This window comes from Miniopterus natalensis, chromosome 2 (assembly GCF_054644295.1).
Source record: "Miniopterus natalensis isolate mMinNat1 chromosome 2, mMinNat1.hap1, whole genome shotgun sequence".
NCBI classification, from domain to species: domain Eukaryota; kingdom Metazoa; phylum Chordata; class Mammalia; order Chiroptera; family Miniopteridae; genus Miniopterus; species Miniopterus natalensis.
Genome location: NC_142082.1, coordinates 137,251,794 through 137,277,347, shown reverse-complemented (window position 1 = coordinate 137,277,347; position 25,554 = coordinate 137,251,794). Strand labels below are relative to the sequence as shown.

Here is a 25,554-nt window from a genome sequence, read left to right as displayed (position 1 = left end):
TTTGGTAGGAATAGACATCCAACAACTAATCATGTATGGTTAATGTTTAACTTAAGTCCACAGGCCTGAAAAGCATATACAAAGATAAAATAATTTAGTAGTGATAGACAAGATACCTGCCTCTCTATCCCAGCCTATGTTCTCAAGCTTGGCCCAATGCTGGGTGAGCCATAGGTAACAGCTTTGATATTAGCATAAAAGTCCAGTTCATTATCACTTACTTCTTGTCAAAATAATTTCTGCTAAATAGAAATTAAAACTAGCCCAAAACTAAGTTGGTAAATAGAACCTTCATGATACTGTAGCAACTGTCTTTCCTTTCCCTGGAGGTTCACTGAACAGTTAGGAAGTGAAATATAGCACCTTTATCACCACATATCAAAATGTACAAAAGAGCCCAGTCGGCGTAGCTCAGCAGTTGAGCATCAACCTATGATTAAGATCTTGGTTGATTCCAGGTCAGGGCATATGCCCTGGTTGTAGGCGCAATCCCCAGCAGGGGCCATGCAGGAGGCAGCCAATCAATGACTCTCATCATTGATGTTTTCTCTCTCCCTCTCTCTCTGAAATCAATAAAAACTTTTAAAAGATAATCGATGTTATCCCACATTCAAACTTAAACCATTCAAATGTTTGAACACAGATTTTTAAAGAACCTTAAAAGATAGATGGAATCCAGAAGTCTATCAAGCTATACTTTATTTTTAAAAATGTATCTTTATTGATTTCAGAGAGAGGAAGGGAGGAGGAGAGAGAGAAACATCAATGAGAGCTGTCATTGACCGGCTGCCTCTGCATGCTGACTGGGGATTGAGCCTGCAACCCGGGCATGCGCCCTGACCCGGAATCGAACAGTGATCTCCTGGATCCTAGGTCGATGCTCAACCACTGAGCCACGCCTGGCCAGGCCATCAAGCTATACTTGAATGCTCTATAGCCTAATGGCTAGCAGTAAGCCAATGAATCCTTATGAAACTTTTAAATTCCAGATCTGACACACAAAAATTGTTTTTCAATTTTTGACAACTATAAAAATGGGGAGATCCAAGCTGGTTTGAGGATGTCCAATCTCACTGTCGATCTTCCCCTGAAGTCCCTCAAAAACGGTTTGATCCCCACAACCCAAACAATAGTTTTTCAAGAGAATCAAACTAAAAATAGGATTTTTAATTTTTTTTTAAAATATATCTTTATTGATTTCAGAGAGAGGACAGGAGAGGGAGAGAGAAACATCAATGATGAGAGTCATTGATCGAGCCCGCAACCCGGGCATGTGCCCTGACCGGGAATCGAGCCCCGATCGCCTAGATCCCAGGTCGACGCTCAACCAGAGCCACGCTCGGCAGGGCTAAAAATAGGATTTCTGAGCTTTTTTAAAGTTTTTCCCTGAAGCTAAGAACTACACTATTTTATCAATTATACTGATACTGTTGGCATGCTCCAAAGCAAGAAAACTATGTCTGAAATAATTTTCTTATAAAGTATAGAATTTTAAACATGCCTCCCAATGTGGAAAAGCCTAGGGCTTTGAGGGAACTGCAATCCCTTAGAGGACCAGAACCCAAGTTACTTCTGTAACATAACAGAGTTTAATGTCAAGAATAGGAATATTTTCTCATTGTAGCATTTTAAGAACATAGTGTTGAATAGCATTCTGAACAGTCATAACACGGGAAGGAAATGTTGTTTTATGCCCTATGCATATCTATTACTGCAATTCCCATCTACCAAGTTTTTGTCCAATGTTTGTCCCCCAGCCTAGTCTATGAGCTCTGAACATAGCAGTTACCTGAAAGATTAATCTTTGTATCCCCAGCACTCAACACTGCCTGCAACACAGGTCTGACACAAAGAAGTGCTGAAAGATGAAGCATGACTATGCTATAACAAATACACAGAAGCTGGAGGGAATAAAAAACTGCCAAAATGCAGAAGCTCAGAGTTAGAGGAGGACAACACATTTAGTTTTATTTCAATCAAATCACAGCACTTTCTTTTCAAACTGCTGCAAAGTGCATCTACAATTTGCTATTACAGATCCACTTTTAAAAGGTTTCCTGTGACGTTACAGCAAGCCTTTTTTTTTTTCCGAACAGAGAAATATTCCCAAATTCTTTCTCAAGTGAAAATAACTCCATTCCAGTAAATGGTAATACATGAAATTACAGTAAACCAGACACTTAAAAGGACAGCCAAGAAGTCTTCCAACAGTTTATTAGAAAGAATGTAGACATTAAAAAAAATCCCCACTGTCATGAACATAAATTGAGGTTTTCAGCCCTGGTTCAAGCTGGATCAAAAAAAAGAAATAAAAAATCCAATAGTGTATTAACGTTTTTTCACTCATTTGCCATACTGACAGTGCAAATACAAATTTGGTCTAAATGTACAGACTCTCAAGCAACAATGTACAGCCTTCTTCGTCCTCCATGCTAAGAGATGTAAAAGTTTAAGGGTCAAACAATACCAAATGTACAGGCTTCAAAAACCATCTAAGTTAGGGCATTTACTAGTTTTAGCTAAGATACATTTGGAACACTGACAAGTGATCACTTACGTACAATAATATGAAGTAAATTTTTTGAAAAATAAAACTTTAGTGGAACAATCCTGAAGAATATACCAGAGGAATAGGTTACCAGTTTAAGGTATCAACCAATTTGTTTCAGCCAGGTTGAGTCCATATTCTAAAATTAAAACTTAGTTATCTTTCCATAATCCAAGAGCTTCCTAACATGTCAGTATCTATGTTATGAAGGTAAAGGAGACTTAGGTGAAATGTTTTTATTTATCACAACTGCTGTATCAATTGCCTAGGACCTCAACAGCATCATGGAAGTCTGGGAAATGTTCATGCATAAGGTTATTGCCTTAGCTGACTTAAAATTGCCCTATACAATGGTACATATCAACCCTTAGTGAAGCCTTTAAGAAAACAAACAGGTTGAAAAATGGGTTAAAGGAGGCAAATGCAGCATCTGCCTTTAGAGCTATCAACTCAGGAATTCTCTCAATTATGAATCTTGCCGAGAAGTTATTTTTCTTTCTCAAAATCCGGTGATGACAACATTCCTTATTCCAGATCTGGCATTTCTGAAAGGATTTTAAAAAGATTAGTATGAAGGACAAGGAAATAATCTACTAACTTCAAAGTCTTATAGGAAAAGCAGCCAGCAACAGAGTTCAATAGTTTCCTATTTTTTTAATTTGAATCTCAAATCATTCAAATTTCCACTTTGGCTATTAGAGGCCATAAAGAAGTAATAATTATCTTTCTAAGAATTATAAAGAAGTTAATGTCTTTATTTTGAGAGTTTGGTCTTTGATGTGAAATATTAGTGTGTAAAACATATTTTTTACGAAGACACTTACTTTCATCATCACTGTCTTGTGAGTCCTGCAGAAGGGTAAATAAAAAAATAGTTACCAAGTTGATCAAACATTCCTCTGCTAACTAAAGAGTTTGCTTTAGTTATCACTAAAGTAGCTAAGATTGGTGATTATATCAAGCTTACGAATTTAATCAACTGACTTAAGAATGGGTTTACAGATGTACAGGTGAGGAAGATGTATGCCTTTTGGCAGGAATTGAGTCCTTCTTTTAAATCCCTCAATCAACCAGACTGAACTCTTGGTATAAAATGGTTTCCCTTCTCTCCTGACATTCAATGAAAGAAAATGGCTCAATACAAAGACCACTGGACTGATAGAAGACAATGAACTCCAATCATAGCTAGTGAATTGTCTAAGTATTTTCCTAACTGTATTGAACAAATTTTTTAAAAAAATCCTCACCTGAGGATACTTTTTTCCCTTTTTTTTTTTTTTAGAGAGAGTGGGAGGGAGGAGGAGACACACAGAGAGAAACACAGATGTGAGAGAGACAAACTGATTGGCTGCCTCCCACAGGAGCTCTGCCCAAGCCAGAGATAGAGCCTGCAACAGAGGTAAGTACCATTGACCAGGAATCAATCTTCAGTCTGAGAGTCAACGCTCTAACCACTGAGCAAAATTGGCTAGGGCTGAACAAATTTCGTAACGATGTTAACAGAATGCCAGAGGGGGAATGTTGAGAAGAGTGACCCAGTATATCCTCATATAGATTCACAATGCCCATGTTTACTTAATCTCTGATCAATCCCGCTTTTATAAAACCTGTTTAACTTTGTAAAAATAATCCCTAAACTTACTCTTAGTTGAATGAGGCATATGATGTCTCTCTGCAATGATTCTTTTGAAATCTGGTCCCTTTAAGAATGGCCCACGAGACACCGGGTTCCTTAGTAGGTTTCAATCCCTCAAAAATGGGCACATTTTTAAAACTGCTTTTCCTTACATTAAAAGCACACACACCCATATCACCAAGAAGTAGAAATAAAGAGATCTTGAATTTATATCAAACTTGTAAATACACTGTTTCTTACTATTAAGTAAACAAAAGAATTTATACTTACGTCATCTGCTCCATCTACTTCTGGTAAATCTACATCCTCATCACCACCCATGTTGTTCATCATCTATTTGAAGTGTAAAAATTAGTTTTAAAAATGATGTTTAAAAAAATTATATTAAATTAAGCCCTAATTATTAGGTTACACACTTCAGAATAAACCTTAAGTGTGCCACAGATTTCCACCAATAAAAAAAGCAAAATAAACAGTAAGTACTTCCCCTTTCTGGAAAAGGTAGATTATAGATAATTATATATAAAATCCTGAAAACTTATAGAATTCTATAAGTTAAATCTAAGTTTTCATCGAAAAAAAGTGAAGTTATTAAAATTCATCCAAGACAACTATGTATGATATAAAAATTAAACACCAAAATCCTGAATAAGCAGTTACCACTGATGGTTAAGGAAAATCATGGGATCTTTTGTAGTTGAAAAGTCTTATCTCCTAAGCTGACTGACAGACATAAAACAGTATTCTCATTATAGTTTTAAATATTGTGAAGAATCAAGTGATTTAAAATAAAGTCCTTTGAGATGATGAGTTTGTATAAAAGGTATGAAAAAAAATTTTTTTAAATTTATCTTTATTGTTGAAAGTATCATAGATGGCCCTCTTTTTCTTCCCCATTGATCCCCTCCAACCCGCAACCTCGCCACCCCCCCAGACCTTTCCCACACCATTGTCTGTGTCCTTGGGTTATGCAAATATGCATGTAAATTCTTTGATTAATCTCTCCCCACCCACTACCCAACCCCTGCCTTCCCTCTGAGATTTGTCAGTCTGTTGCATGCTTCTAGATCTATTTTGTTCATCAGTGTATTTTGTTCATTAGATTCCACATGAGTGAGATCATGTAAAACTGAAGCAGGAAGAATCAGAAAGCCCAAATAGGCCAATAAAAGGCCTGAGAATTCAATCAAAGGTCAAAAAGCAATAACTAAGTTAAAAACAGAAAATAAACATAATTCTTGAAAGAAAAGGTACACACAGTGGAAAACAACCTTGTATATGTAAATACCCTCATATACTTACAATAAAATGGGACTAACAACAGAACATACTTACATGAAGTACTCATTTCCCATCTTTAGTTGTTTCTGATCATAAAGCAAGTAGTGTATTATTTAAAGAGGTACAAATAGCCAAGTATGAAACTATTATCAGATGGGGAGAGACTTACCTCCCCAAGTTACAACTTTTCTGTAATGTTTAAACTTTTAAAATTTAAAATATTTACACAACCATGTATAACTTTGTAAACAACAATGAAAGACTTCAAGTACATTTGCTTACCTAGACTTTAGAGTTAAATACTTAGTCAAATCTCTTAGTATAAAAACTCTGGGCAATCTAGTCTTCAATAATATGAGTAACTAGTAAAGTTTCCCTATGTCTACAGGCAATGTTCAACACCTTCAGTAAGTTTCTTTGAGTAGAAAAAAATGCTCCAAATGTGCCAAGCACAATGTGAGGTGCTGAGGATACAATGGAAATCGAAATAAAGAAACGTGAATATATTCAAGAGCTTTTTAGGAAATAAAAGAACAACAAAGATGCAATTAACGTTATATTGGATAGCGAGAGGCAGTGAAAGAGAACGGTGTTAAAAAGTTGTGACATGCACAGCTGGGTAAATGATGGCACCAATTACTACAGGTAAGAAATAGTATAGTTGAGGAAAGTCACAAAAGTATCCTCCCTTCCCTCTTTTGAAATTAAGGTGCCAGAGCCATGTAAGGAGGAATGTTAAATAAGCAGTTGCATACGTGAAGCTGAAAACGTACTCCTTTTAACTCTTACTTTTCAAGAAAAAAATGTAAACAGAGCCTGGTCAATTAAATTTTCTAATTGCAATGAGAAATGGATTTCATGGGGCATGGAGATTAATGTTCTCTTTTCTGATTAGCTTTCCTGCAGTACATTTGATAAAGGTCTATTCTACCTAAAGGCATATCAATAACTGTTCTTTGGTCATGGCAATAAGTATTTGGGTGACATCTTGGAAAAAACAGGCTTACTCAAACCCTTTCCCTGACTTTGCAAACTACAATATCCCTACACACCACTCTTCATACACATCCCACCATGATTCTTGTGTTTAAAGGTTTATATTCATATTACATGGCTCCAAAGTGCAAGCCAATTACTATACTCATACTCCTAAAAAAAATCTGTCCCAGTGTTAGAAAAACACCTGGCTGTACTGCACTGACTGAATATATGGTTTATTTTTTATCTTTATACATCAACTTTAGAACTTAACCCTAATTTTTAAAAAACTGTAAAAGAATGTTAAATTTTAGGAATAAATGACTATTGTTGAGATCTGACTTAGTTTTACTGCAGAATGACCTTCAAAGAAAAGTAATGCATATCTTAAATACCACTAGATGCTTTAAAACCAAATTAAATTGACTCCATAGAAATACACTGGGAGGAAGAGCAGAAGAATGCATTTAAAAGAACTTACCTCAGAGAAACGATCAAAATTAGACATGTCTTCATCAGAATCATCTTCCCAGTCTTTCCAATTATTGAAGTCCACACTAAGCCAATTAAGCTATAGACCAACACAAACATCAGCCTGTGATTAGGTTAACTTGCACTCATTGGCATGTACCTTAAAACTATTTTTTTGAACTATGGGTTCATACCCACTAGCGAGCCATGAAATTAGCACAAATATAGTTTTTTCTTTATTTTAATCCTCACCTGACGGTATTTTTTCCATCGCTTTTCACAGAGAGTGGGAGAGAGAGAGAAACATAAATGTGAGAGAGACACATTGATCAGTTGTCTCCCACACTCGCCCCAACCAGGGTTGGGGACAGAACCTGCAATTGAGGTATGTACCCCTTGGCTGGAATTGAACCTGGGACCCTTCAGTCTGCAGGCCAATGCTCTAACCACTAAGCCAAACCGGCTAGGGCTAAATATAGTTTTATGAAGCTTCTTTCGGTTAAACAAATTTACTTTTTAAAGCAACAACAAAAATTCATTGATAGGAACTATGCTAAGATACCTGGTTAACTTATTTTGTGTAGTGGCACCAAAATATGTAATTTAGCAAAGTCTGCCTCCTGAATGCAAAAGATTCTGCATCAACTGATGACTGATCTTACTCTGACCACACATAGCTTTAAGTTAAAACTAATATATCTTGCCCGGCCGGGCGTGGCTCAGTGGTTGAGCGTCGACCTAGGATCCAGGCGATCGGGGTTCGATTCCCGGTCAGGGCACATGCCCAGGTTGCGGGCTCGATCAATGACTCTCTCATCATTGATGTTTCTATCTCTGTCTCTCGCTCTCCCCTCCTCTCTCTGAAATCAATAAAGACATATAAAAAATTAAAAAAAAAACACACAAAAAAACCCCTAATATATCTCAAAGTAGAGAAAAACACAGAACGCAAGGCTGTAATAGTACTTCACTATGAAACAAACACTATGTTCCTCATACAGAACCAATGTATCTTTTATTACTTAAAGTAAAAACATCAAACTTAAAAAACAAAACAAAAAACCCCCAAAACCTACCTTTGCCCTTTCTTTTGTTAATCTTGGCCAGGACTGGCCAGATTCTCCTTTTCGTAAACAACATAAAATTGATCTGTCCGTTCTTTTATGCTTGGAATCCTAAAAACAACAACAAAAAAACACATTATCACACCATTTATCTCTCCAGCATCACTATAAGATAGAAAGTATCTTGTCATACATTTCTCACCTCTCCTTTCTAATTCCTTTCCCTACACGTTCCCTAAACTCTCAAAGAAACATCCCCGAACTACTAAAAATTTCATAAGCTATCCAATTGCAAAAAAAGTCAGTATTTTTCTTCACCACACAATCACAGAACAGTTTAAAGGTTCTATACTTAGATAAGCCTGAAGCGTATGGCCCTGAGTTTAAACAGTAAAAACAAGAACAAAATGAATATGCAGAAAAGTGGTCAGAAGGGGAAAACATTGCAAAATATATCTAATTAGCCTTCTGAACTGTTAAGAAAAACAGAATTAAGAGTTTACTGTTAAAAAGAGTATTTGAAGTATGTTCACTTCCTCATGATTTAAATCAGTATTAAAGTATCAATACTACTTACATTTGGATCAATACAGTGAAAAAGATCAATTTCGTTTAAATGTTTAAAATTATCACTTCCTCCAAGACAACTGTGAGGGGGGGAAAAAAAAAATGAGCCTTTTCAAAGAGGTAAAGATTAATATAACTTCAATGAAAACACAGAACAAGCAAGCCAAAATTGTTCAATTGTCTAAAATAAGCTTTACCCAATTATGTAAAATGGAAATTTACCTGAATGTAAGTTTGGATTTTTCAAAATTTACATTAACATCTTTACTGTCTTCAACACAAAATTCAATGAAGACATAGTCCCTTCGATCGTACCACTTTGCAGAAGCAGGCTGCCTACAAAGAGATAAAATCAGAGAAAGTTAAGCTGGAATTCATTAACTGAATATTTACATAACCTCCAAAGTTTAGCATGTAAGTAATATATTCCTCTATTCTATTAGAGCATTTCTTATTTTGAGGCAGTTTATTACAAATTCTAATGGAAACTACATTTTTACTCTAACATCTACATTTGAAGTAAACACAATGGTACTCATTTTATAATAAAAGGCACTTAAAAATAAAACAAACAATGCTTAAGTCATTTAGGTAGCCCTGTCAAAATTTATGTCACTCCTTTAGAGCCCTGCTCCTAAAATTCAACTTCACAGAATTAAAAAACCTGACAGAACTAATCCACTGTCAACTGAGATATATGTAGTATTCAACATTTTTACTTTACAATGAATCCTAGGAATTGTAGGGGGAATTTAAAAGTATGAGAATGGCCCTGGCTGGTGTGACTCAATTGGGTGGAGTGTCGTCCAGTAAACCAAAAGGTGGTGGGTTTGATTCCTGGTCAGGGCACATACCCAGGTTGTCGGTTCAATCCCCAAATAGGAGGCAACCAATCAATGTTCCCCTCTTACATTGATGTTTCTCTCTCTCTCTCCCCTTTCCTGTCTCTTTCAAATCAATAAAAAAGAGTGTGGGGAAAGTATGAGAAATGAGAGTTATTTCTTCTCAAAAAAGTTCTTACCTGCAGCTTTTTTCTGGGCAAACAAATCTTTCTATGATTCTAAATAATGACATCAGATAAAGAACTAAACTTTTTTCCAGCTTCACCTTTACACTATCTATATATGTATCCAATGTATACTATACTAGAAGCAACCTGAAGAATTTGCTTTTTCAATATTATTCATGTGCTTCTGTCCCTTGCAATACAGTATTACCCCTGTCTTCATAGTGTTAGCTGCCTAGAGTTCTACCCATCCATTGGAATATGGCTAAAAAACTGCTAAAAGCAAATATCATCAAATATGGTTGACTAATAGTAAAAAAGGATTATATGTGATAAAATACTTCAACTTTTTTGTAAACCCAAGATAATTTCAAAATAAAAGTTTAAAATTCTAGTTATTGTATGTTCAAACACTACTCAAAAATCAACTCAACTGAAAGGAACTGTTTTGTTTCCAAGCTCTGAAATTCCCAACCCTACGGAGTAGCAATTTAAAGTCCCTTCTATAAATAAAAGTTGCAACCAATTATTCATCAACATTTTTACACAACTGTCAAACTTGACTAGTCACTCTACTCTGGAACACTGTTATCAGACCTGAATGAAGTAGGTTAAGAATTACAGATGGCAGTTTCCAAAGTCTAAATACCGGCAAATCACCAAGGGTAAATCTACTTTTTAAAAAATCTATTGGCATATTAAAAACACAAGATTTTTATAAGTACCTCTAAAAAAGACATCTAACTAAACTTCTGTGGACTAAGGATTCACAGCTTCTTTTTTTAAATTATTTTTTTAATCCTCACCCAAGGATTTTTCAATCTCTTTTGGGGGGGGGTGGAGAGGGGTGAGAAAGACACATTGATTGGTTGCCTCCTGCGCATGCCCTGACAGGGGCTGGGAATTGAGCCTGCAACCAGAGTGCATGCCCTTGGCCACAATTGAATCCGGGACCCTTCAGTCCTGACACTAACCACCGAACCAAACGGGCTAGGGCTCAGAGCCTTTTTTTTCTTTCTTAAAGAATATGTGCTGCTGAAGCGAGCACAGGAATCACAACTTCTAATGTCAGTATGTTAATTTAGCTAACAAACAACTTAGGAGTTTTATGAATAGATCACACATTATTTGTACTTATTTCCTTGCCCAAACAGTATTCTCAATATGTGGTAACATGTTGTCTTTAACTGAAAATATTTGCTAACTTAATAATTAAACTTTAAAAGACTAGGTTTATAGACTTTCAAATTGAAGTAACCAGATAAGCCCTATTAAAAAAAAGCACTAATGGTAACAATCTGGAGCAATGAATAGCCCAGTGCTAAAATACTATTTCCAACCTAAAGAAACCAAGATTCCTACAGAGAAATGGCTGACCTCAGGCCCTAAGTGGGGAAATATAGATGACCTTGGAATATCTCATTGCGCAAATGAGGCCACAGTCAGAACAGGAGGCAATTAAGGTCTCTCACATCGGTCAATGACAATCTGAGCATCAGAAAGAATGACTGCAAATTGATTCATATTAAAAAAAAAAAAAAAAAAATCATCCCTGGAGGGGTGGCATTGTCCAGATACACCAAGGTTTTGGGTTGGATCCCAGGTCAGGGCATATACAAGAATCAACCAATGAATGCATAAAAAAGTGGAACAGCAAACTGATGTTGGCCCCCCTCCCCCCGCCCTCGCTTTCTCTCTGAGATCAATGAAAAAGAAAAAAGAAAAAAAAGACAAATTACCCACAATTCTTTATCACCAGAAGGTGCTACAGCTCCAATTTTTATTTTATAAATTGGCAAAAAAAAAAAAAAATTAGGCATTTTTTCTGCTTTCCCTTTATGAGCCTTTACTCAAAACTGAATAGGACCAGTTCATGAAGGAAACTTCTTTACGGAATTCCACTTTGGTGTGGAATAAAACATGAGGGGTAAAAATCACTATTTTGCAGCCCTTAAACTGATATGGCAGTAATCACCGCTGGATGGAACAATTAACAATGACTAGATAAACAATTGATAAAGAATTTAGGATCTTAGCATCACTGAAAGTGAGACAACTAAATATATACCTCCTAATTTGATGCAACATGATACATTCCACAGTAAACTTAATTTCAGTCTACAGGAAATATGAGGAAAAGGAACAAGTTAAATGATACCACAAGGAAGCAACAAATTCAGAATGGTTTTAGATCACTGGCAGAAAGAAGGGGGAACTGCTCTAGATTAAGAGACCTAAGAGTTACCAAATAAGTGCAATTTGTGACCTAGTCTGTATCTTGATTCAAATAAACTAATCGTAAAAGAAAAAAAAAAGATTACTGAAACTGTGGAGACCTAGTTATGGGCAGGCGATATAGAAATTAGTTTTGTTAGTGCAAAAAGCACTGTTTACATTGTAAATGTCAAGTTGTGTCCCTATTAAAGAGTCTATAGTTATGGAAGAGGAGCACACTAACAATGACCTGGTTATTACCATAGCTATATCAAAAACTAAGTATGGCCCTAGCAGGTCTTGCTCAGTGGTTAGAGCATTGGCCCATGGACTGAAGGGTCTCAGGTTCAATTTCGGTCAAGGGGACCTACCTCAGTTGCAGTCTCAATCCCCGGCACCGGTCAGGGTGTATGCGGGAGGCAACCAATCAATGTGTTCTCTCACACTGATGTTTCTCTCCCCCTTCCACTCTCTCTGAAAAGCAATGGAAAAAATATCCTTGGATGAGGATTAAAAAACCGAAACAGCCTGGCAGGTGTTGCTCAATGGCTGAGTGTTGACCCATGAACCAACATATCTCGGTTTGATTCCAGGTCAGGGCACATGCCTGGGTTTCAGGCTAGATCCCCAGTGGGGGGCATACAGAAGGCAGTCAATCAATGACTCTCTCTCATCACTGATGTTTCTCTTTCTCTCTCCCTTTCCCTTCCACTCTGAAATAAATTTTAAAACAAAACAAAACAAAGAAACATGTAAGCTCTTCAGTTTCTGTTTACATTAAGGATATTAGGACCAGGGGAGCACCTTTTTTCTTTTCTCAAATTCACATTAAGTAATCTAGAGTTATATCACTGTTATGGGCTCAATTGTGCGCCCCACCAAATTCATACCTTCAAGTCCTAAACCAACAGTACCTCAGAATGTGACTGTATTTGGAGAGATGGACCTTTAAAAAGGTAATTAAACCCTGGCCTGATGGCTCAGTTGGTTGGAGTGTTTGCTGTTCCATACACCAAAAAGATTTCAGGTTCCATCCCCAGTCAGAGTTCATACGGGAAGCAATCGATTGACATTTCTCTCTCACATCGATTGATGTTTCTCTCTCTCTAAAACATATCCTCGAATGAGGATTAAAAAATAAGTAAGTAAGTAGAAGCCTTTGAGATCTTGCTGCCTGGCATGTCCTCAGTGTGGCTCAAATAAACTCTTATATAAATTAAAATAAATAAAAAGGTAATTAAGATAAAATGAGGTCTGAGGGTGGGACATAATCCAAAATGACTGGTGTCCTCACAAGTGATTAAGACAATTACAGGGAAGACCCTGTGAAAACAGGAGAGGATGGTCATCTGCGAGCTAAGGAAAACCAAGGAGCAAGGCCTCAGAAGAAACTAACCCTGCCAATGCTTTGATCTCGAATGACCATTCTTCAGAACTGTGAAAAAATATAGTACTGTTTAAGTCACCTAGTCTCTGGTACTCTGTTATGGCAGCCTTAGCAAACTAATACAATTATTTCCTGATAATAAAAACAAAATTAAAAAATTAATCCCGGCCAGGCGTGGCTCAGCGGCTGAACATCAACCTGGGATCCAGGCAATCAGGGTTCGATTCCTGGTCAGGGCACATGCTCAGGTTGCGGGCTCTATCCTCAGTCGGGGGTGTGCAGGAGGCAGCAGATCAACAACTCTCATCACTGATGCTTCTCTCTCTCTCCCCCTTTCTTTTCCTCTCTCTGAAATCAATAAAGATATATTAAAAAGAAAAAAAAATTAAGTCCTGAGTTGCTCAGTTGGTTAGAGCATTGTCCCAATATGCCAAGGTTTTGGGTTCAATCTTTGGTCAGGGCACATACAAGCAGCAACCAATGAATGCATAAATAAGTGGAACAAACTGATGATTCTCTCTCTCAAATCAACTGGGAAAAAAAAAAGACATGAAAAAATTTTTTAATGATCTAAACCAGGGTTGGCCCAGGAGCCAAAAATGTATTTAGCCCAGCCAGGCGTGGCTCAGCGGTTGAGCACTGACCTAGGACCCAGGAGATCACGGTTCGATTCCTGGTCAGGGTGCATGCCCGGGTTGTGGCCTTGATCCCCAGGTGGGGGCGTGCAGGAGGCAGCCAATCAATGACCACTCTCTCATCACTGATGTCTCTCTCTCTCTCTCCCTTCCTCTCTCTGAAATCAATAAAAATATATTTTAAAAAAAGTTTATATTTTTGAAGAGTTGTAAAAACAAGAATGGGACAGAGATATTTGTGAACTGCAAAGCTTAATATTTACTAGATAACCCTGATCTAAACCACCAAAAACCTACACAACCCAAACCAGTAATAAACATATTCACTCATTTAAAAGGGAAATTAAAAAAAAAAAAGGGAAATAAAATATTTATGAAATCTTTTTGTCTTCAATGAGGATCACACCACCTTTTTCTCCTATTAACCCAGACAGGGGCTGATTTAGCTTTAACTCTAGTTTCTAAATTATATCGGATTTACCTCTAGCTTTATCTTAACATTGGCAAAATTTATAACTACTGTTCAAGTCTATTAATTCATTTTAATAGTAGCACACCTACATACACAAAACCCTTTTACATCTCAGCAAACTTATGTAAATAATCCAATACTTAAAAATATCAAAAAAACAAACACCATGCAAAGTCCCCATGGTGGGACATTCCAAGTTCCTCTGACAAGAATTTCAAAGCTCCACATTAGGGCTATGTCTATTCAAATAATTAAATTTCATAGAATGTTAAATTCTCCTCCATAGTTTTGACTAAAATTCCTTAGCTTGTCTTAAAAGGAGGTGCTGAGGTCATAAGGGTAGAGCCCGTATGGGATTAACGCCTCATAAGACTCCAGTAGAATGCAGATTAATTTCAGAGAGAGGAAGGGAAAGGGAGAGAGAGAGAATCATCAATGATGACAGTGTCATTGATCAGCTGCCTCCTGCACACCCCCTACTGGGAATCAAACCCGCACCCCAGGCATGTGCCCTGACCACGAACCGAACCACCATCTCCTGGATCCTAGGTTGATGATCAACCGCTGAACCACATCAGACAGGCAAATGCAGATTGTTCTGAGCTAAATGCAACTTTAGCAGCAGGCTCAGTTGAAACTTCCACCCTCACCCTTGCCAGCATGGGAAGATTCAGAATTAGAGGCCAAGGTGCCAAAGGGATTATCAGATAACTTCTTTTGACCTATCTATAGGGAAGGGCATACTTCTATTCACTAAAAGTCTGCCCTTATCATCCTGCAATGACCTTCTGAAGCCCGCAAGACACTTTACCTCATCACTAGCTCAGAATGCCTTACATACTCTGGTTCCCTTTATCTCTGAACCTCTCCTGCATGTGGAGCCTGATTCTCTCATGTATGCGGCGTTCCCAAACATATGTACTAAATTTGATTATTTTCTCTTAAAAAAAACACAAAAAACCCAGAAGAGATCCCCTAGTCCCCTTTCACTGTTGTGAGGACACAGTAAGAAGCTATGAATCAGGAAGAGGGTCTGGCCTTTTCACCAGAAGGTAACCATGCTGGTACCTAGATCTTGGACTTCCAGCCTCCAATACAGTGAGCAATAAATTCCTGTTTATAGCTACCCAGTCCGTGGTAGTACATTACAGCACCCCACCAAAACTAAGACATTTAGCAAAGCTAATGGGAAAAATTTGCTACGGAAAGTTTCTCAGTTACTGCAATTCTTTTTGACAGTTTACAATGTGCAAGGCACACTGAATTATAAATGACAAAACACCTCAAGCCTTTTATGAACTGGTAGAATAGGCATATTATACTTGGGGTAAATTCATAAAGCTTAAGGTGGAAAAACCAAGTTAGGGCTAGGTCACAGATGTCCCTGGAGACAACAGAAAGGATATTACTTTATTCTGTAACTGGGTAGTTAAAAAAACACCCAACATTAATTGTAACTATAATCCCTTTAGAACTTTGGAAATCTTGAGGGGGGGACAATTCCATATATAAGAGAATTCTACAGCACATGACTTGTCTCTATAGGCCAACACTACGGTCAAATCTCCATCTTTATCTTCCTTTTCTTTCAGAAATTCCAAAGTTCAAAAGTTTTTATAAGCAGGAACTCCAGAACATTACATAGCAAACATGCAAAATCTTGAGGTCTGTACATGTAAATTTAGTAAAATGAAAGTTTGTAATATTCAAGTGAGGGGCCTACAATTCTTAGTTAATACCATAATAATTCAAATTTGGCTCCCTGAAATATGATTTAGATCAACCTCGTGGGATATATATATATTATATACTCATTCCATAGAGTTCCACATTATTTTGGTGTATTTCCCCCGGAAATCTTTAGTATCTTTCTGTAATGGTAGTGTCCAATCAAATTTTTTTCTTTTATTATTTTTTAAAAAATATCTTTATTGATTTCAGAGAGAGGAAGGGAGAGAGAGAGAAACATCAATGATGAGAGAGAATCATTGATCGGCTGCCTCCTGCGGCCCCCTCATTGGGAATCGAGCCCGCAACCTGGGCATCAGCCCTGACCAGGAATCAAACCGCAATCTCCTGGATCCCTACGTCAATGCTCAACCGCTGAGCCAGGCTTTCTTTTTTTTTTTTAGAGAAAGAGGAAGGGAGAGGAATATAGAGATAGAAACACTGATAGGCTGCCTCCCACACACTACACACTGGGGATAGAGCTCGCAATCTAGGCACATGCCATGACCAGGAATAGAACCGGTGACCTCATGGTTCATGGGTTGACACTCAACCACTAAGCCACACTGGTCGGACAAATTTGTTTAAAATTTTTTATCATATACACATATGACAAACCATTAATATCTGAATTCTTCCTGTAGCCCTGGCAGGTATGGCTCAGTGGTTAAGTGTTGGCCTGAGCACTGAAGGGTCATGAGTTAGATGCCCAGTCAGGGGCACATACCTGGGTTGTAGGTTCAATCCCCAGCCCTGATCAGAATGGGTGTGGGAGGCAACCAGTTGATGTGTGTCTCTCACATTGATGTTCCTCTTTCTTCCCCTCCCTCCCTGCCACTCTCTCTAAAAACCTATGGAAAAAATATCCTCGGGCGAAGTTTAACCAAAAACAACAACAAAAAGAATTCTTTCTCTAAGTTATGGGGAAAAAATAGGATACTATCATTTGGTCACAAAACATTAGGCTACTCAACACATACAGGTAAATGTACTGAAGAAAATAGCAATAATGACTATTTAATAAAAATGTTCTACCTTTGCCTTGGCCAGTTTGGCTAGGGTCATGGGTCTGATTCCTGGTCAAGGGCACGTACCCTGGTTGCAGGTTCAATTCCCAGCCCCGGTCAGGGCAAGAGCGGGAGGCAACCAATAGATGTCTCTCTCTCACGTCAACGTTCCTTCCCCCCCTCTTCCTCCCTCCTCGCTGCTCTCTTTTAAAAAAAAAAACAGTGGAAAAAATATCCTCAGGTGAGGATTAAAAAATAATCCTCTACTTTTATAAAAAGTATTTAAGGAACTGCAAAATGTGATACAAATATTATTAACAATAATATTTATGATAAAATGGGTAAATATTTTAAAATTTATTAAGTTTGTCTTCAATAGCCTTGTACTGAAATTAAACAAAAAAAGTGGGGAGAAAAGGATTAATTTTGACTGAAAAACCAACTTCTTTAGATTTTTTAAAAATTGAGGGGGAGGGGAAGGATAGAATTAAAGGAGGACAACACAAATGGTAATTTTCCACAGGTAAGAGAAACATCAGTCTGACCAACAAACTTCAAACAATAAACATTCCCAAAATAAAGGGTTTACAAACAAGTCAAATATACTTTAGGGTACATACCAATTTGGTGGTTCTTTTTCAGACTTCCCAAAATATAGCAATGCCTCAACTAACAGAATTTGAAATCAGTGATGTGATTTACAGATGGCACTCACTAACTTTATTTTTCAACTATTCCCCACTAATCTATCTGAGATATAGTTAAATTTAACTGAAGATGTCATACAGCAGAATAGAGGGCCAAGAGAAGGCCCCAGAACTAGTCCCATCTCTCACCATGTCAAGCACTTCATGTAGTTAAGCCTTATAGCCAAAATACATTTTGAGTTTGAGTATTACTCAAAAAAATTAATTAAAATGGTACCAGGAATTGTTCTGGAAATACAGCAGTCAACAAAATACACAAAAATCTCTGCCCTTAAGAAGTGTGCATTCAAGATAGATGATGAAATTTAGTCCAAAAATCATCTCCTAAGAAATACAGGGTAATGGGATCAGGTCCATTATTAATTATGTTTTATCTTTCTTAATGTATAAATAGCTGGCACATCAGATGATGTACCAGTTCCTTTCATTGTTAGTACTTTGAAAAGTAACATTTATATATATTTAATCTTGAAAAATATTGGAAAGCATTAAGATATTCTCTAACAGTACACAACCTCACATATTTTATTCAGAAGTAATGATAGTACCCTTATGAGTTTATTCTTAATGGAGCATGATATTTGTCTGAATTAAAAGGCCACTTTGAATTCTAAGATAAAACAACAGGAACCAGAAGACTAGCTTTTCACTATAGCTAAATAACGGAGTCAGTATGTTCTAGGTTTAGGAATAAGCTAAACATATTTTTAGTATGTGAAAAGTTTCTTAAAAACTAGATTCACTTCATGAATATTTTATACATTCCAGAATATCTTTAAATACCAAGAGTTACAGAAAAAAACTCATTAAAAAAAAAAGGTGTCCTGCCTGGCCGGTTTGGCTCAGTGTTTAGAGCATCGGCCGAGGACTGAAGGGTCCCATGTTCGATTCTGGGTCAAAGGCATGAATCTCGGTTGCAGGGTGAATCCTCAGCCCAGTTGGGGCAAGTTGGGGCTGCAACCAATAGATGTGTCTCTCTCACACAGATTTATCTGTCTGTCCGTCTGTCTCCCCCGTACCTTCCCTCCCTTCCATTCTCTCTGAAAAACATTTTTGGCTCAGGTGAGGATTAACAACAACAAAACAAAACAGTTGTCGTACATATATACAATGAAATATTAATATTACTTGGCCACAAAAAAGGAATGAAATCTTACCATTTGCCATAGCATGGATGAACCTAAAGGGTATTACGCTAAATGAAATAAGTCAGTCAGAGAAAGACAAATACCATATAATTTCACTTATATGTGGAATCTAAAGAACAAAATAAACGAACAAATAAAGTTGAAACACTGATAGATACAGAGAACTGATAGTTGGGGGGGTTAGGGCACTGGGTGAAAGGGGTAAAGGAATTAAGAAATACAAACTGGTAGTATGGGGATGTAAAATACAACACGGGGAATATAGAATATAATCAGTAATATTGTAATAACTATGTATGGTGCCAGGTGGGTACTGGATATATCAGGAACACTTTGTGAAGTGTATGATTACCTAACTGCTATACTGTAACACCAGAAACTAATACTAAATAATATTGACTGTAAACTGTAATTGGAAAAAAACCCAAAAAACACTAAGTGGTTCAATTTCAACAGTAGATTGCATTACATCCTTCTCCTTTAGGTTGCATCTTTGCAAAGCTGGATTTTTGGTGGTTGCTATGTTAAAAAAAAAAAGTACCCACAAAAATATCAATGGAGAACAGGAACTGAGATATAAGTATCCAACCTGATTTCAAGCTATAAGTAGTTATATAGTGCCCCAAAAGTACTGCATTCCATTCCATTAGTAACCATGGTTATACAAGAAATTCCATTTTTCTTTCAACTCATGTGTACTCGCTTTTCAAACAGCTACTAGGCTGTTAAGACAAAATACTTAAGATGTTTGTACCCAACTACCTAACCAACTGCTAGGTTATTCCTTTTGGCCTAGTAGCACCATGAAAAACACCACCATCAACAAAAACAAAAAAGACACCAAGAGGTGAACAAAGAATGTCTGTGAACTTCTGTGCTAGTCCCTTTATTTGGTAATTCTCGCTCTAAAATAGAAGAGTGAAAGCTGAGTTCTTAAAGATAACATTCCCCCCCCAAAACTTAGTGCCTTTCCTCCAAAGCAACTCTATGGCTTTCCCACATTCCCACTTTGTACATACATCCCCAAAGCAGATAAAACTATTTTCCTCATACAAATAAGACTCAAACAAGGTCAATCTCTCACTGCCTCCATTATCTTATGTCAAGAACTGGCGCAGATGCCCTAGTAGGTTTGGCATAGTGGTTAGATCATTGGCCTGAGGACTGAAGGGTCCCGGGACTGAAGGGCATGTACCTCATTTGCAGGCCCGATCCTCAGCCCTGCTTGGGGCGTGGGATTGGGGCACATGCAGGAGGCAACCAATTGATGTCTCTCTGACATCGACGTTTCACTCTCTCCCCTTTCCACTCTCTCCGAAAAGCAATGGAAAAATATCCTTGGGTGAGGATTAAAAAAATAAAAAATAAATGGTGCAGGTTTTAACAGAAATAGTAGTTTAGATAATAAAACTGAACCACAGAGATATGTTTATTTGGAAAAGGACCACCCAAAAAATTATTCTTTCTGGAAAAAATAAGCCCTCTTTCAGGAATGCTAGGTTCCTGAATAGGGTTCCAATACTATTTGGGACAGCCCCTTATACTAATTAGCACTGTATGAACTGATATTTGAAGAACTAGATCCTGAAATTTAATATATATACATATATATATAAATCGCACGTTTGTAACTTAGATCTTTTCAGTACATGAAATAATTAAACATACTGAGTTGGAAACGGCCCTGACATAAACACTTTTTAGCAATAAAGTATAGCTATAGGTGAAGATCGACTATTGCACAGAAAACCCATGACAGCACATTTTATTTGGCTTTGGAATACAACATAGGAAAGGACATATTGCTCAAGGTAAGCTTTAAAGTAAACGCCCTTGGGAAGTTAACCTCAATTTAAAATCTGCACTGCCAATCTATACAGTAAACAATAAAATTTACTACAACAAACAATATTTCCCAAGCAAAATACACTAAATGCAACAATTCCCAATGTAAGAACTCAGGTAAAATATCATTTTAAGGATTTAAGAGCTATGCTGATTCTAAACAGTTGATATTACAAAGGTATTTTTCCTGAAAAGTGACAATCACTAACCATCTAAGACCCCAAAATAATACAGCTTCTAGATTTTAAAACTAGAAAATACAATTAAACAGAAAAATCTTAATTAACAGTACAGTACATTACTAGTCTACACTCTGGTGGTTTGTCAATTCCAGTTTTTACTGCCTTCTAGTTAAAGTCTAACTAAGTATGGGGGGGGGTAAATAAAGAATCCAGTTGCCAAGTTACAGTGGTTAGGAAATCAACACTTAACAAAGGCCATCATCATCAGTTACTCTTCCTTAACTTATAGAAATTAACTATATACTCAATATTACAAATTGTTTTGGAGGCTAAGAACTGATAATTTTATTTTGGATGCTCAATCCTACAAAGTGGAGTGATGGCAAAGTAAAGATTTTAACCAACGTTAAAGATAGTCACAGTATGTTTCTAAACAGTTTATTAATTTAAGTACAAGACACCAGAAAGAATTACTTCAAATAGCTCAAAACTAATAAAACATTTTACTTTATATCTATTGTTTATGGGTCCAACTTAGAATTAAAACCAACAGCTAATTAAAAAAAAAAGTGCCTGGCCAGGTGTGTCTCAGTGGTTGAGCATCGACCTAGGTTCCAGGAGATAGAGGTTCAACTCCAAGTCAGGGCACATGCCCAGGTTGCAGGCTCCATCCCCAGTCAGGGGCATGTAGGAGGCAGCCAATCAATGAAGACTATCTCATCATTGACGTTTCTCTCTCTCTCACTCTTTGAAATCAATAAAAATATATTAAAAAATAAATAGCATTGCTCTCTACCCTCACTCCCCATAATTGGCTGGGCAGGTCCTTTGAGCCTGAGGAAGGACCTCATAAGACCTCTCCAAGACAGGTGAGAGACTGAGCCTTTTGTGTAAACTACTAGACAAAACTTTAAAAACTTGACTGAAATTTACCTAGGAAATCACTACTGAAGAGCATTCACATAAGAACAGACCCCCAAATCCTGAAGATACCCAGCATGCCTATCTCCACGTTTAAAAAAACGTTTATATCAGACATCAACAAAATGAATCCTATCAGCCAGATTCTTCCTAGGACTGGATGACCCATTAAAGGTTTTTTTTTCCAACTCAAATAACTGACTCATAATATTCATCCTGTAAATTCATTCAAATCACTAGTTCAGTAAGATCACCTAAAGAATTTGCAAGGTGGCATATATTAAATATTTTAGAGGATGCAACTTATCTGTTCTCTTCGAGACTTGGAAGTATATAGATTGTTTTTTGGAACAGTGATTGTTACACTTTTCATCTGAGTTTTTAATCTACTCACAAACTTAACGTTTCTTACCTATTTTAAGTGATCTCTCCAAAGTGTTTCTATTTAAAAGTATAATAAACAATGGTATTTCTTTGTAAAAAGATAGTTTGGTTACATTAATCTATTAAAAGCTAGTAATGCTTTATCTGAGGATTCATTTTCTACTCAGATATTTTAAGATTGATAATCCTGCTACATTAATTTGGAATTGAGATTTTGAAGAGAAAAGCAAAAGCTATTTTTAAAAATCTTCTATTGGATACTACTTTGGGGGGGAAGGGGAATTTCTTCCAAAATTCTAGTGTATAAAGGGGTTTACAGTAATACATGCATACTTCTCAAGGCTTGTTCTTCGACATCAACTGGCTGGGTGTATCCTTTCTATTTAGAATTCTAGCCCAATACACTCACTGTTAATGTTATTATTTTATTAAGAAAACCCTTGAAAGTGCACTACTTTTTATAGGAATAAAAATTGTTCCCCTTCAGTTGCTTTTCATACATAACTTTCAGGAACAGTGAGTACCAAAAAAACTATAAAACCAGCAGTTCTCACATCTGAAAACGTAAAGCTTCTCCTGAAAAGAATGTTTAAGGCCTTGAAGTGGCAGTGCCAAAAATTCTTATTCGGCTAAAATCGCTAAGATTTTCCTTTGTCATAATAAAACTAAGATTGCTAAAGAATTTGTAGTAAAACAAAATTAAGCTCTTTAAGACAACAAGCAAGCAATTACATACCTGTTTCGATTCTACATTAAGATAGGATAATGAAACCTTGCCTAAAGTTTAATATGGAACACAGAACATATCTACAGGTATCTTTTGATTCAACACGTGCAGAACTACCTACTCTATGGTAACTCCTCGCTGCCAGGGACACGGCTGAGTTCTGGCAACCTTCACTCCCTCCGAGATATTGGAGTTAGGAGAGGGCCGGGAAAGACCCACACTCGAGAAATCACGACACCCGACAGGAAAGTAAGTTGTGGTGACGGTATGGCCTACCTCCAGTTGCCTAGCAGTCCCTGTCGCTCATGGAGGAGGCCCGCGTGGTGCTCTACGAGGAGCACCGCCAACCTCTGGTAGCACCCACCACAGGTGCACTTGGCCCAGGGCATAACAGAGCTGCAGAACCAGACTGCCCAAGTACCGAAATAGCAATTCCAGAGGGTCCACGCCTCCAGGGTGCCGCATGGCAAAAAACTCACTGGAGATTAAGGCCTAAGGCTAACTTTGGAGAGTTAGGAGTAACCCGGACTCCCAAGACGGGGAAAAGTGGGATTTCCTGCACGGGGAAGCTAAGGGACCGTTTAGAGGTGGGGGAAGCGGACATCTGGAGGAAAAATGTCCTCCACCCGCCAACGGCAACCGGAATAAAGATACTGGATCTCCCACCCCTAGCCAAGAACCACTGCCACCAATGAGGGAAGAAAGCCGAGGGGCGAAAGCGGGAGAAGGGAGAGGAGTGGGCGACTTCCCCGCAGCCCCCAGCGCGGCCTCGGCCTCCCGCCGGGGCGACCTTCCCTTGGCGGGTGTCGCACTCACATCGTGAACGGGGCAGGGGGACGGGTGAGTGGGTGGGTGGGCCTCTCCGGCGGTAGCTGCTGGGCAGTGGACTAAACTCCGGCGGCGACTCCGGCGTTTTCTCCCCGGTGCGGCCTCTTCTCGCTTTCCTCAGGCGACGGCAGCAGCGGCGGGCTCGACCTGGGTCCCCAGAATGCACCGCGCGGAGAGAGCGGCTCCTCCGGTCGGAGAGAAGAGGAAAGTGTAGGAAAAGGGGCGCGAGGACGGAGAATGAACGTGCGTGCGTGCGAGCGAGGGCTGGTGAGGCCGGGCGGCGGCTGGTGACGCAGCAAAATGCCCGGGCCCTGCCGCCGCGCCTGCGCACTCTTTGTTTTCGGGCTCCAGCGCGGCTTTCTAGAGATATCTACGGAAAGGGCGGGGCCTCCCAGCTCTTCGCGATCCTTCCTGGGGTTTGGCCCCTCCCTTCGCCTGCTCCTTCGGATTCGACTAGCTCCCGCCTCTTCCCCGGCTCTCCCCGCGTCGTGTTGGAAAGCCGTTGGCGACCTAACCGCCTCTCCGCGCGCTGTGGGCGATCTCCCGGGGAAACGGCTGTGTTGACGGGAGGAAGGCTGAGGCGGAGGGACGCACGGAGTCGGGAGGCTTGAAAAGTGGAATAGGGGTTTGGTTACTCTTGAGGGAACAAACAAGCCCGCGGAGGAAACATTCCACCGCAAAAAAAAGATGTGAAAAGATCGCCTGTGCTGGTGATATTTGCGGAAAGGGATTAACTTCAGAGTCCAGGGCCTGGTCCACCTCGCCATTTTTCTGAAGGTTGGAAACAGGTCCAGGGGCAGCGGAAATTTGAGGTCTTTGGCAGAGGAGAAACGTTTGCCACTGGGGTCTGGCGTTTGCCCCGCTTTGAGAGATTACTGTTGTAGGTGAGACAGGAAGGTCATGTGAGTGGAGAGTCTAGGTTTGTGGGAACGGAGAGGCTAGAACTGTCGGTGACCCCAGGCACATCAGTTGGGGGGAGGAGGGGTTCCCTATCTCTAACGGATCTCTGGAAGTACCGCTTTGTGCAAGGTACTCGGTTAGGCTGCAATGAGGGATAGTAACTAGAGGACAAAGAACGGTACGTGCCAACACTCGAAGGCCATGTAACAGCGGGGTGAGGGAGAAGTACACCAATGTACTTAGAACACAAAGGAGATTTATTGAAAGTGCCGTAAGACGTTTTGGAAAGTGTTTGGAGGCTTCATATTCAGCATTAAGGTCTTAGTGCCTATGCTGTGCAAGACAGGTATTGGGAACTATGGACATTGGATCCTATGCCCAAATCCCGTTAAAAGGGAAGGTTTAGCCCTAGCCTGTTTGCTCAGTGGTTAGAGACTTGGCCTGCGGACTGAAGGGTACTGAGTTGGGTTCTCACCAAGAGCCTCGGTTGCAGGCTGCCTTGGTTGCAGGTGCAGTGGAGGAGGCAACCGATATCTCTCTCATGATGCCTCTCTCTCACTCTCGCTCTCCCCCCTCCCTCCCTCTCCCTTTTTCCCTTTCCCTCTTCCACTCTATGAAAAGCAATGGGAAAAAATATGCTCCGGTGAGGATTAAAAAAAAAAAAAAAAAGGAAGGTTAAGTCTTAGCTCTAAAATACTGATTTAAGGAGCCTACTGCCTGTTGGGGAAAATAAAATGCACAAATCAGGATAATAGAAGTACAAAATGTAATCGGAGTATAAAAGGAGAGGTCGATACTGACCGGAAGGATTAGGACAGACCTTGTTAAGGAAAATTACCTGAAACATGGAAATAAGACAAGGAGTGGAGGGATGATGACCTTACAGTTCATACTGTGACAGTTTTAACCTGCCTGCCC

At 38.7% G+C, this 25,554-nt stretch overlaps 1 protein-coding gene across 2 annotated transcripts; it reads right to left on the bottom strand.

The window, feature by feature from the left end:
- Nucleotides 1-1,942: 1,942 nt before the first annotated feature.
- PTGES3 (prostaglandin E synthase 3) lies at nt 1,943-23,812 on the bottom strand. 2 transcript variants are annotated; one of them, XM_016224515.2, is made up of 8 exons: nt 23,725-23,812; nt 8,768-8,881; nt 8,556-8,625; nt 7,991-8,089; nt 6,925-7,014; nt 4,455-4,517; nt 3,373-3,397; nt 1,943-3,093 (listed from the first exon to the last, which is right to left on the bottom strand). In XM_016224515.2, coding segments are annotated over exons 1-8 (483 nt in total). In that variant the 5' UTR covers nt 23,727-23,812; the 3' UTR covers nt 1,943-3,073. The 2 variants fall into 2 exon arrangements, with proteins under 2 accessions (XP_016080001.1, XP_016080000.1); XM_016224514.2 differs by lacking the exon at nt 23,725-23,812 and adding an exon at nt 23,185-23,312.
- Between the last annotated feature and the right edge of the window lie 1,742 nt (nt 23,813-25,554).

Excerpts from the sequence above, each read along its gene's own strand:
- PTGES3 (XM_016224514.2), bottom strand. The coding sequence starts at position 23,297 with ATGCCCTGGGCCAAGTGCACCTGTGGTGGGTGCTACCAGAGGTTGGCG. Across the intron at positions 8,882-23,184 it reads GGACTGCTAGGCAACTGGAG|GCAGCCTGCTTCTGCAAAGT; the intron begins GTAGGCCATACC and ends ATCTCTTTGTAG. Across the intron at positions 3,398-4,454 it reads AAGTAGATGGAGCAGATGAC|GACTCACAAGACAGTGATGA; the intron begins GTAAGTATAAAT and ends ACCCTTCTGCAG.